The sequence below is a fragment of the Lampetra planeri genome, chromosome 8 (genome assembly GCF_965212315.1).
Source record: "Lampetra planeri chromosome 8, kcLamPlan1.2.h2, whole genome shotgun sequence".
Lineage (NCBI taxonomy): Eukaryota > Metazoa > Chordata > Hyperoartia > Petromyzontiformes > Petromyzontidae > Lampetra > Lampetra planeri.
Genome location: NC_136114.1, coordinates 12,021,736 through 12,035,296, shown reverse-complemented (window position 1 = coordinate 12,035,296; position 13,561 = coordinate 12,021,736). Strand labels below are relative to the sequence as shown.

General features: G+C 53.3%; 1 protein-coding gene across 5 annotated transcripts in view; it reads left to right on the top strand.

Annotated features, from left to right (window-relative positions):
- Positions 1-13,561, top strand: part of MYBPC1 (myosin binding protein C1) — an 87,693-nt gene that overhangs the window by 37,492 nt on the left and 36,640 nt on the right. For all 5 annotated transcript variants that reach the window (XM_078597048.1, XM_078597047.1, XM_078597046.1 and 2 more), the window contains 9 exons: positions 2,861-2,966; positions 4,712-4,878; positions 5,494-5,659; positions 6,585-6,691; positions 7,787-7,816; positions 9,082-9,221; positions 10,459-10,618; positions 10,970-11,074; positions 12,161-12,349. In XM_078597048.1, the coding sequence (XP_078453174.1) occupies positions 2,861-2,966; positions 4,712-4,878; positions 5,494-5,659; positions 6,585-6,691; positions 7,787-7,816; positions 9,082-9,221; positions 10,459-10,618; positions 10,970-11,074; positions 12,161-12,349 (1,170 nt within the window). The remainder of the gene's footprint in view (positions 1-2,860; positions 2,967-4,711; positions 4,879-5,493; positions 5,660-6,584; positions 6,692-7,786; positions 7,817-9,081; positions 9,222-10,458; positions 10,619-10,969; positions 11,075-12,160; positions 12,350-13,561) is intronic.

Below are 13,561 nucleotides of genomic sequence, written 5' to 3'. Positions count from 1 at the left end.
CACGCCCCTCCACTCCTTACCGTCCCTCCCCTGCTGCCCTTGCGCGACCCCCGCTGTGCCCTCTGTTACGGTCACTCGCACTGCTCTCGCCGTCTCAACCATTCTACTTTTGTTGCCGCTTTTTAAGCTCTGTTGTTGTGGAGAGATCGCGCGCCTTGGGCTAAGGCGCGAGATCTCTCTCTGTATAGATAGATCGTAATTTAACACACGATCTCCCCACGTGTTGTGACGATCACCCCCACGTCAGTTCAACACGTAGGCTTTCGCGACAAATATTATTCATCATAAACGTTTTTGGGTTAGATCGCGTTATTTATAAATGTGTCGTAACCCTCCACCATCCGACACGGCCAATCAGCAAAAAAGTGTCACGTTGACAAAAGACAAATAGTTCACTGCTTTAGCCCATCGGTGTGTTGAAGAGTGAATCCACAACATTTTAAAAATTTTAGTTCGACGTTTCGCTGGTAATTACATCCAGCATCATCGGGCAATTCGCCGGAATGGTAAAGCTCCCCTCTAGCTCCCGGTCTTAAATAGAGCAGCAGCAGGGTGACGTCATCCCCACGTGTCGTGACGATCTCTCCCCACGTGTTGTGACGATCTCGCCACGTGTTGTGACGTCATCCCCCACGTGTTGTGACGACCTCCCCACGTGTTGTGACGACCTCCCCACGTGTTGTTACGTCATACCCACGTGTTTGTGATGATCTCCCCCCTCGTGTTGTGACGTCATCCCCACGTGTCGTGACGATCTCCCCCCACGTGTCGATCTCCCCCCACGTGCTGTGACGATCTCCCCACGTGTTGTGACGTCATACCCACGTGTTTGTGACGATCTCCCCCCACGTGTTGTGACGATTTCCCCACGTGTTGTGACGTCATACCCACGTGATTGTGACGATCTCTCCCCACGTGTTGTGACGTCATCCCCTTGTGTTGTGACGATCTCCCCCCACGTGTTGTGACGTCATACCCACGTGTTTGTGACGATCTCTCCCCACGTGTTGTGACGTCATCTCCCCACGTGTTGTGACGATCTCCCCCACGTGTTGTGACGATCTCCCCCACGTGCTGTGACGATCTCCCCCCACGTGTTGTGACGTCATCTCCCCACGTGTTGTGACGATCTCCCCACGTGTTGTGACGATCTCCCCCACGTGCTGTGACGATCTCCCCCCACGTGTTGTGACGTCATCTCCCCACGTGTTGTGACGATCTCCCCACGTGTTGTGACGATCTCCCCCACGTGTTGTGACGTCATCTCCCCCACGTGTCGTGACGATCTCCCCCACGTGTCGTGACGATCTCCCCCCACGTGTCGTGACGATCTCCCCCCACGTGTCGTGACGATCTCCCCACGTGTCGTGACGATCTCCCCCCACGTGTCGTGACGATCTCCCCCCACGTGTCGTGACGATCTCCCCCCACGTGTCGTGACGATCTCCCCCACGTGTCGTGACGATCTCCCCCCACGTGTCGTGACGATCTCCCCCCACGTGTCGTGACGATCTCCCCACGTGTCGTGACGATCTCCCCCACGTGTTGTGACGATCTCCCCCACGTGTTGTGACGATCTCCCCCACGTGTTGTGACGATCTCCCCCACGTGTCGTGACGATCTCCCCACGTGTCGTGACGATCTCCCCACGTGTCGTGACGATCTCCCCCCACGTGTCGTGATGATCTCCCCCCACGTGTTGTGACGATCTCCCCCACGTGTTGTGACGATCTCCCCACGTGTTGTGACGATCTCCCCCACGTGTTGTGACGTCATCTCCCCACGTGTTGTGACGATCTCCCCCACGTGTCGTGACGATCTCCCCACGTGTTGTGACGTCATCTCCCCACGTGTTGTGACGTCATCTCCCCACGTGTTGTGACGATCTCCCCCACGTGTCGTGACTATCTCCCCCACGTGTCGTGACGTCATCTCCCCACGTGTTGTGACGATCTCCCCCACGTGTCGTGACGATCTCCCCCACGTGTCGTGACGTCATCCCCACGTGTCGTGACGTCATCTCTCCACATGTCGTGACGTCATCTCCCCCACGTGTCGTGACGATCTCCCCCACGTGTCGTGACGATCTCCCCCACGTGTCGTGACGATCTCCCCCACGTGTCGTGACGATCTCCCCCACGTGTTGTGACGTCATCTCCCCACGTGTCGTGACGTCATCTCCCCACGTGTCGTGACGTCATCTCCCCACGTGTTGTGACGTCATCTCCCCCACGTGTCGTGACGTCATCTCCCCCACGTGTCGTGACGATCTCCCCCACGTGTCGTGACGATCTCCCCCACGTGTCGTGACGATCTCCCCCACGTGTTGTGACGTCATCTCCCCACGTGTTGTGACGTCATCTCCCCACGTGTCGTGACGTCATCTCCCCCACGTGTCGTGACGTCATCTCCCCCACGTGTTGTGACGATCTCCCCCACGTGTTGTGACGTCATCTCCCCACGTGTCGTGACGATCTCCCCCACGTGTCGTGACGATCTCCCCCACGTGTTGTGACGATCTCCCCCACGTGTTGTGACGATCTCCCCCACGTGTTGTGACGATCTCCCCCACGTGTTGTGACGATCTCCCCCACGTGTTGTGACGATCTCCCCCACGTGTCGTGTCGTCATCTCCCCACGTGTTGTGACGATCTCCCCCACGTGTTGTGACGATCTCCCCCCACGTGTTGTGACGTCATCTCCCCACGTGTTGTGACGATCTCCCCACGTGTTCTGACGATCTCCCCCACGTGTCGTGTCGTCATCTCCCCACGTGTTGTGACGATCTCCCCCACGTGTCGTGACGTCATCTCCCCACGTGTTGTGACGTCATCTCCCCCACGTGTCGTGTCGTCGGCAGAGCCGCCTGTGGTCATCACGCAGGGCCTCGACGACCACTCCGCGCTGGTCGGGGAGCGCGTGGAGATGATGTGCGAGGTGTCCGAGGAGGGAGCTGCCGTCAAATGGTAGTGACGCGCGTGCGCGCAGCGTCACCCGCGCTTCACTAGCTCTGGTTTTTAGGTTTTATTTTGCCACGGGTAAAAAAAAAAAAAACAGTTGAGAAATAAATTCTCACCATTGGAACCTCATTTGCCAGTAGCAAAATGTGATCATTGTTTTTTTTTGTTGCCAGATAAAAGGGTAAAAAATCTATTATCAAATAAATTCTCATTTCCGATTGGGGGACCTGTTTACGTCATAGAATCCGGGTTCTTACAGCCCCATCACTCCCCGTTCCAACTGGCAAGGTCGTGCAGGGACACGGTGCTGTTACAGCCCGGCACAAAGTATACAAGGCGAATAGATCGTGTCACGTATAGCAAACACCACCAACAACAACAACAAAATAACCATTAATTGATGAAATGTTGCAAAGCAGAGCGATCGATCGATCGATCGCGTGTACACTCGAAAGGAAATCTGAGGCCCAAAAAGCGATGTAAAGTCGGAAGAGGATGGTCGTGTTTTGATCGCAAGCATTCTCGCTCGGTTGCTGCAGAGATTAGGAGCCGTGCCCGGCCGCGCGGAAGGAGTTTAAACCCAGTTTGGTTCTCGCATAGCGGGGGACGTTGAGCAGGAACCGGGGTGGAGTTTCGAAGGATACGGAACTTTACCTGGGGGATTCAGCGATCGGGGTAGCGGGGATCACCTAGCCCCCTCTACAGAGGTAATCTCCATCGCCCCACTTGCGGTTGCTCGCTGAGTTACAATGGCCTCCGGTTGCTGAACGAAGACACGCTAAGGTCGTGCTCGTTACACGCGTAGCGACCGCCACAAATGAACCACAGTACCTCGCTGCTGATCTCGTCAAGGAGCATAAACCATCATCACGCAAACTCCGGTCATCCTCGCAGCAGCAGCAACAGAGACTTTTAGCGAGCCACCGAGCGAAGACGGTGGTCACCGCATCGCGTGGTGCTTACAGATGCGCTTCCGTGGCCGTCTGGAACGCTCTTCCGTCCGATATTATGAATCCGCTTGAGCTGTGCACTTTTAAATCAAATGGATTGGAAACTCATTTCGTTAAAACAGCTTTTTGCGTGTTAGTTTGCTGCCCTTCTCCCGCGCCTCCAATTAGCGCGGTTGGCTACGTACGGTGCGAAAGAAGTTCAACACATATACACACATACCAACTCCGGCTCGCATCCCTCAGCCGCAAAACGGTCGACGCTCTCCTCGGACCCGGCGCGCGAGACAGCGAGCGAGGTCACCGCGCCCCCGTGAACCCGGCCCCTTGCCAAGTGGCAACACTGCCCTCTCTCGGCTTTGGATGTTAATTTATCATTTAACGTTTGTCATTCATCATACAGCACACACATGTGTGTGTGTGTGTGTTACCCCCTGAGAAAAATAAATGTCAGCCCCAGCTCCACCCACAATTGCCCCAATACACACACACGGAAGATTTCCACCCGCCTCAGATGTTTACTCGACATTCACTTGTATGGAGCCAGCGATGAGATTATTCTAAGAATAATTATTGCTATGCAACATTATTATTACGTGCAGAAGCGAGATCAACTTCGGTATCACAGGGATATGAGGAAGGACAACGGCTTGGGGAGACCATCGGCCATGGCCTATCCACTGCTAGATAGACCATGGCCGATGATGAACGACCACGAAGCACAAACTTAGATGACCTCCGTCTGAGCGCGTGCGAGGGAATGTACGCGATCCCGGACACAGTAACGTCTCCGTGTCCCCGCAGGATGAAGGACGGCGTGGAGCTGACCCGCGAGGAGACGTTCAAGTATCGCTTCAAGAAGGACGGCACTCGCCACTGCCTCATCATCAACGATGCCACTAAGGAGGACGCGGGCCGCTACAGCGTGCGCACAAACGGCGGCGAGTCCATGGCCGAGCTGCACGTCGAGGGTACGGACATCGCACGCGCGCACTCGCACGTGCGTGCACGCGCACTCGCACGTGCGTGCACGCGCACTCGCACGCACACACGCGCGAACGCATGCGCGCACGCACACCAACGGACGCACGCACACCAACGGACGCGCGCACGCAAACCAACGGACAGACGGACGGATCGACGGATGGGAGGGAAAGGCACTACAGATGGACGGACGGATGGAAGGGGATGAACGGAAAGACGGAGGGATAGATAGATAAAAAAGGGACGGACGTACAGATGGACGGATAGACAGACGGGTGGACGGACTGATAGATGAATGGATGGGACACAGACGGATGAACGGATAGAGGAATCGACGAATGGATGGAGGCACGAGCGGACAGAGCGATGGAGGGATGAACGTGCAGACGTACAGACAGAAGCGCTGCTGCTCCTCCATTGTCCAACCGCTGCCTGCACGCTATGTGAACCCTCCCGTTCCCTCCCGTTCGCTCCCGTTCTTCGCGTGTGTGCTTCTGCCGCTCCGAGACGCTGGCTACGATTGGGCACGTCGCAAATGTGAGCTGTGTGCTGCCATTGTCGTTTGCTGCTGCTGCTGCCGCTGCTGTTGTTGAACGGCGCAGAGAAGCAGCTGGAGGTGCTGCAGAGCATCGCGGATCTGACCATCAAGGCCCAGGAGCAGGCCGTGTTCAAGTGCGAGGTGTCCGACGAGAAGGTGACGGGGCGGTGGTTCAAGAACGGCGTGGAGGTGATACCCACCCCGCGCATCAACGCCACGCACGTGGGCAGGTGGGCGTGGTCACGTCGGTGTGGGGTGCCACCGTCGATGTCGTCGTCATAATCATCGTCATCGTCGTCATCATAATCGTCGTCATTGGTCATTGTCTTCACCGTCGTCGTCATCATCATCGTCGTCATTGTCTTCACCGTCGTCGTCGTCGTCATCGTAATCGTCATCATAATCGTCGTCATTGTCTTCACCGTCGTCGTCATCATCATCGTCGTCATTGTCTTCACCGTCGTCGTCGTCGTCATCGTAATCGTCATCGTAATCGTCATCATTGTCTTCACCGTCGTCGTCATCATCATAATCGTCATCATTGTCTTCTCCATCGTTGTCGTCATCATCGTCATCTTGCCACGTGTGAGAAAGCGACCGTGATCATCATCATTGTTGTCATCATCATAGCAACCATTGTTGTATTGAGCGTCATCATCTTAATCAGCTTTTGTTGTCCTTATCATCATCACGAATCTAGGAATCAATCGTTTAGCACCGTTTATCATTGCCACTGTCATTGATATCATCTTAACGGGAAATCAAGGTCGGGCTTGATTGTAATATCATCATTGCATCAACAGTCATCAGTGTCCTAACCATTATCGTCTTGAGGATTGTCATCGTCGTCGTCATCATCATCGTCGCCGTCGCCACTGTTTTGTCATTGCACTTCTTGTCTAGTCAGGAGGACTACAATCATCGTCGTTACCCGGAGCGTCATCATCATCTTTGTCATCATCATCTTTGTCATCATCATCTTTGTCATCATCATCATCATCGTAACCATCACTCTCGATATTATTATTATTATCATGATCATCATCATCGCAATCACCATCGTCGCCAGTATCCTTCTCCCCCACCTGGAGCGCCGTCGCAAGCGGTCACGGCCGCGCCGTCGCTTTTCCCTGTGCGCCCCCCCCCCCTCCGCAGGATTCACAAGCTCACGATCGACAGCGTGACGGAGGCCGACGAGGGCGACTACACCTTCGTGCCCGACGGTTACGCCATCTCGCTCTCCGCCAAGCTCAACATGCTGGGTGAGCATCGCCGGCCGGCCCGCGTGCCGCCCAACTCGTCGCGAGGCCGGATGAGTCGGTGTCGTCGTGGTCGTTGTTGTTGATGTGACAGCAGCAGGCAAGGGTTGAGCGACGAGCACAACGACGATGACAACAACAAACAACAAAATAATGATCGTAATTTACTTTGTAAAAGTGGCGCATTTCATCCGGAGGTTCCAAATGCCGCGCCGTGTTAATGGGAACGAGGAAACGAACAGAGAACCTGCAGGGTGAGCTTTCAAGACAGGGCTTCAAGAGCTCGAACGACTCCGATTGCCTCATTAGAGCAAAGCATAGGAGGTGGTGGGTGGGTAGCTGGGTGGGTGGCTTGGGCCTCCGCGGCAAGCCGACTCGCCGGCTCGCACACTCCACACGCGCAGCGTGCTCGCCACGATGGTTTTCTCGACGCGGGGCGAGAGAGCCGAGCAGATGTCCGTGGGAGGCGGACGCCCCCGGTGAGACCGCGCCCTTGGCCCTAACGGTGGCGGCTCTGCGAGTGGACAAGTTTTAGATTGAAGAACTTATTTATTTGGAAGTGTTTATTTTATTTCATGGGACCTCCTTTGCCAGTACCAAATATGAGAATAGGTTTTTCTCTTTTTTTGGCAACAAAACAGGTGTTGAGATGTTAAAATGTCTTTGTGCTGAACGCCTTTTGGTGTCCTCTGGTCTAACATCGTTTGAGACGAGGCTCAATCAGTTTCGAAGACAATGCATATATTATCAGAGTACGTTTTTTGTTAGCATTCTGACCACAAGCATTGTAATTAATGCAGTAGCATGATTCCTTGTAAAAGGTTTCAGTTTGGTGTTTTAACATCTTAACACCTGCCAGAAAAAAGTAGTAAACTTATTCTCATGTTTTTTTGTTTTGCTGCGTTTAGAATCCTACCCCCACCAGCTGACCAATGAGATGGTGCCAGAGAGCACGGGACGGTACAGCAAGTAGGATGCTGCTATTGACACGGCTGATGTGGAAACGTGGGGTAGAGACAATACACGCGATTGTTTACAACAACAACAAAAACATCTTCCAAACGATCTCTGATTTTATTTTTAATTTCTTTCCTTCAGAGGTGAAGATTGACTACGTGCCAAGGCAAGGTGAGAACTGGACCACGCTCGCACCTCCGCGCGGTCTGCTGCTCTGCACCGTGCAGGGCCACGGACACCCGACCCCCACTCCCTTCCTTCTGCCAGGAATCGTGACCCAGCGGCACATTTTAAATCCAGCTTGAAGCCTATTGGTGTTCATCGGCTTTGTCCTGTGCTGTGATTGGACGACACCTGTACTGTGTAATTACTACCACTGGCTTGTCCTGTGCTGTGATTGGATGTCACCTGTACTGTGTAATTACTACCACTGGCATGTCCTGTGCTGTGATTGGACGACACCTGTACTGTGTAATTACTACCACTGGCATGTCCTGTGCTGTGATTGGACGACACCTGTACTGTGTAATTACTACCACTGGCCTGTCCTGTGTTCTGATTGGATGTCACCTGTACTGTGTAATTACTCCCACTGGCCTGTCCTGTGTTCTGATTGGATGTCACCTGTACTGTGTAATTACTCCCACTGGCCTGTCCTGTGTTCTGATTGGATGTCACCTGTACTGTGTAATTACTCCCACTGGCCTGTCCTGTGTTCTGATTGGATGTCACCTGTACTGTGTAATTACTCCCACTGGCCTGTCCTGTGTTCTGATTGGATGTCACCTGTACTGTGTAATTACTACCACTGGCCTGTCCTGTGCTGTGATTGCATGTCACCTGTACTGAGTGTAAGATCGGCGAGTGGAGCGATGTTGCAGTGGTTTTCTCGCCGTGCCTTGAACCCCGGCGACCCAAGTTCGATTCCCGGCCACGGCTATTCACATCGGTGGCGAGTGACATCTGAAATGGTCCTAGACCACTCTCGCGTCAGCCGGCACTCTCCAACGTGCTGAAGTGTCGTCAAATAACTCCCAAAAACCCGCACGGAGTGAGGAGTCCCTCATCCAGCAGCATAGTGTTTTGTTTTATATTGCCACAGTGCCTGGCCAGGTTGCGGAGTTCAGTGGTAACAATCCAGAATCCGAACATTTATTCATACTGGAGGAATCCGATGAGCTATAAAGCTCTTGTTCGCAGACGTCCAGTCCACTCGCAAGCGGCGAGCATACCAGTTCACATCCCCGACCCGAGGTTGGTGCATGCAGCGGGAGCACATTTATATCCCCGTGCCGGATAAAACTCGTCCCATTTTAAACCACCTCAACGGCCACCGTTTGCTCTGGGCAGACCGGTCCACCCCCCCCCCCCCACCGACCTTCCCGCGCCATGGCAATGTGGAGACGTTTCGCGACCATAGTCTTCTCTCTGGTCAGAACCGCCCAAGATCCACCTGGAGACGAGCGACAAGATGCAGCAGAATACCATCGTGGTGGTGGCGGGGAACAAGCTGCGCCTGGACGTGCCCATCACCGGGGACCCTGCGCCCAAAGTCATCTGGCAGAGAGGAGACCAGGTGTGTGTGTGCGCGCGTGTGCGTGTGCGCGTGCGCGTGCGTGTATCTACCTGGGGGAGCGGGGGTGCAGCGGTTAGCGCGCTGCGCTACGAACCCGGCGGCCCGAGTGTCGATTCCCGTTCACGGCCACCAACACCGGTGACGGATTATTTGAACCGGCCTTGGGCCTCCCCTAGGTCGACTCAGCCTCAAATGAGTGTCCTGGTGCGGTGTGCAATCATCGCCGCTGGGGAGACAAAGGCGGCCAGTGCTGGCCACCCCAGCCCCTCGTGTGCCGTACCGGCCTTCAATACAGTAGGTGCTACTCGCTAACAGCACTCGCCCAACGGTCTGTTAAGGCTATGCGGGGGATCTTTGTCGCTGTGATCGATGTCATCCTCACCAACATCAACGCCGGCATCATCATTGACGAAGTTACAATAATGATAATTAAAATTTGTGTCACGTCTAAATGATATTAAAACAATCTCAGTATCAGCCAATATCATCATCATCATCACTGATCATCATCAGTGTTCATGTCATTGCCAAAATAGTAGTGGTCATCATAATCAAAGTTGTTATCATCATCATCCAATATTTATTTTTCAGCTTCTTAACAGTAACCCGACTGCCAGCCTAATGCTCACCTGCAGGCCAGCGCTGCGTCCACCATGTGCCACACAGGGACAGCTGCCATCAGGGGGTCTCCCCGGCTAGCTAGAAAAGAAAACTGCCAGCGCTCCGAGACATTGTGAATGCGATAAAAATGCACGTTGTTGTTGTTATTGTTTTTTGTGAAGTTTCGTAAACATCCTCTTTGGTTCATCTTCTTGGTTCTTTCGGTAAAGTCACGTAGAAGGGAAGTAATAAAATAATAAAAATTAAACATAATAAATAATAAAATCATTCTCACGACGTTTCGGCCACAACGCAAGCAGCCGTCCTCAGGTGAAGAACAGGTCTGTCGGAAAGACAGCGTCTGAATGAACCTTCATTCGACGGGGCCTGCCCATCCTGCAAACAAAAAACAATACTGCAAGTATTGTGGTTAATGTTAACATGATTCCTTGCAAAAGGTGTCAGTTTTGTTGCCAGAAAAAAGGGGAAACCCCCTATTAGTATATTTTGGTACTGGCAAAGGAGGTCCCATGATGATCCCTCGATTTGTCCTGACAAAAGTGACTGCATCGGACTCGCCTCCGATTCCAGCTCCTGTATGACGCGGAGGTGACTGACCTCCACCCTTCTCTCGCAGGGCATCTGCACGATCGCGGGCCGCGTGCGCGTCGAGTCGTTCCCGGACCACAGCACGTTCGTGATTGACTGCGCGGAGCGCGGGGACCAGGGCGAGTACTCCATCACCGTGCAGAACGAGGCCGGAGAGGACAAGGCCGACATGCACATCAAGGTCGTGGGTGAGTGACCGCAGCCACCCCGCAGGGATCATGAGTGTCCACCCAGGCAATGAGCATTGTCCACCCGCCAGCATTGTCCACCTGTCCGCATTGTCTACCTGTTACCATTGGTCACTCGCTAGTATTGCCCACGGGATGGCATTGTCCACCCGCTAGCATTGTACACGTGCTAGTATTGTCCACCTATTGGCATTGTTTACTCGCTAGTATTGTGCGCTTGCTAGCATTGTCTATCGTCGTAGAATCATGAGCATTGTCAAATCACTAACAGTCAGTTTCCACTCACTAGGAGTGTCCACTTACTCGCATTGACCCCCTACTGGACTGAATCTCCTCTTCTCTCATCCTCAGACGTGCCGGACCCCCCATTGGCTCCCACCATCGGAAACGTGGGCGAGGACTGGTGCTTCGCCAAGTGGTCACCCCCCGAGTACGACGGGGGCCTGCCCATCCTGGGTAAGAGCGGCCGCGTGGTCCGCACTGCCTCCCGCCCGGATGCTGCCATTGCCCCTTCATTCATTCAATCGCTCGCCGCGGATGGTCGGGCGAAGGACGCCGAACGTATGACCTCTCGCGGCGACGGCGTTTCGCGTAAACTGCTCTTGCTGCCGTACACCGGCGTCTCGAGCGATTTGTTTGATTATGGGGGGGTGGGGGCGAGCACGTGGGTGGCGCCATTCCTTTGAGGGTCGCGGTCCTCGCTTCGAACGTCGACCGCCGAGCGAAGCGAGCCCAGTTCGCCGCGGGAGTTTGCGCGTCGGGACGCGGAGACGCGTCCACCATACGAGGCCCGCGGCCGTCTCCCTCGGACGAAGGTCTCCATCGCTACGGGGACCGGTCGCGTTGCTTACGTGGCTAAGTGTTGCCGATGAGGCCCAGTTAAGTAGAAACCAGTTCGAGGGTTTTCAAGCTTGTAATGGCCACGCCCACGGGTAGCGGTGGCTCGCTGATGCGACCCACTGACGTGGAAACCAGTTCAAGTCTGCGTTGCTTGTATGACGCATTGGCTTATGTGGCCACGTACTGCTGGCGAGGTGTGGCGAAGTTGAAATCAGTTAAATGTCTCCATTATTTGTGATGTCAACACTAACCGGTGGCGTCAGTTTGTCATATCACGCCTTGCTGATGAGGCTCATTCAAGTCGAAACCAGTTTAGGATTTCAATGCCTGAAATTGTACACCGTCTACCGGCATCGGTTACGTGGCTAAATATTGCAGAAGAAGAGCCAGTGAAGTCGTAAGCAGTTGAAGGATGTTTAGGCTTGTAGTGTCTGCGCCAACCATTGGCGCCGGATTGTGAGGTCACAGGTTCGATTGTGAGGTCACGGGTTGTATTGTGAGGTCACGGGTTGGATTGTGACGTCACAGGTTGGATTGTGACGTCACAGGTTGGATTGTGAGGTCACGGGTTGGATTGTGAGGTTACAGGGTGTTGGCTCGACACAGCGATGATGATGATTCAATGGGCCCCCCTTGCGACCTCACGTGTCTCTCCCATCGACCCCCCGCCCCCCTCCTACCGGCCCCCTCCCCCGCCCTCAGGCTACGTGATCGAGCGCAAGAAGAAGCAGAGCTACCGCTGGATGAGGCTGAACTTTGACCTCTGGAAGGAGCTGGAGTTCGAGGCAAAGAGGATGATCGAGGGCGTCTCGTACGAGATGCGCATCTACGCCGTCAACGCCATCGGAATGTCACTGCCCAGCTCACCGAGCCGCCCCTTCGTGCCCATCGGTGAGAGTTAACCGGCTTCGCTCGTTAATATTCACGATAACCACCATTGTCCACCCGTTGCCATTGGTCACTCACTAGCAATGTCCACCTGCCAGCATTGTCCACCTGTTACCATTGGTCACTCACTAGTAACATTTTCTTGCTATGGTTTTCACACCTGATGATGATTGCTGTGTTGCAATCGAAACGTCGTGGGAATTTTATTGTTTTATTTTTATTATTTTATTATTATTTCCCTTCTACATGACTTTACCGAAAGAACCAATAATATGAATCCCTGCAGTCACAACCACTTTAAATCGAAATTTAACCACCTGTGCATTTCACACGTAGGTTTTCGCGACCAACGTTATCCATAATAGAAATGTATGTTTTGGGTTAGATCGCGTAAATATAAATGCGTCGTTAACCCCGCCACCACCCGACGTAGCCAATTCGTGAGGTTTGTCACGTTAACAAAACAGGCAGAGTTGTCGCCTGATGATGCTTGTTGTAATTACTGGCGAAACGTCGTTCTCGAATTGTAAATATTGTGGGTTTGCACTCCAACACACCGGTGGTGCTGTACTAGTAACGAATTGGCAAGCTTTCTTTACCTGACAAACCTTACTAATTGGCTGTGTCGGACGGCGGCGGGGTTAACGACACATTTATATTTAAGCGATCTAACCCAATCATCTCTCGTGGATCTACTGGGGTAGCAGGATGTTCGGGGTCGGGGGGGGAGCATGGGGCACATCACAAAAAAACACAACTATTAGAGCGCCTATATTTGAAGCTTTCGTGACTGCAAGGATTCATATTGTTAGGTTTTTTCGGTAAAGTCACGTAGGTGAAAAATGTAAATTAATACAGCAGCCGCACCTTTACAGCAGCCACACCTTAACAACTCTAGGAACCTCCCAGTTCAACCAGTCTACACAACAAAGGCTCATTCCTAGCAGCGGCTTCAGCCGCACCAACCTCATAATAATAATACAAAACTCCAATCCAGGGGCCTGTCTTGGCTCCTCCCACCCTCAACCAGTATATATACAAGGACGGTTTTCTTGGAATTTCTCTTACTTGATACAGCAATCGTGCTGTGACCGTTCCACCTGAAGACGGAAGCTTGTGTTGCCTCCGAAACGTCGTGATTTTTATTCTATTTTTATTTTACTTTTATTAATTTTAATTATTTTACCTACGTGACTTTACCGAAAAAACCTAAGA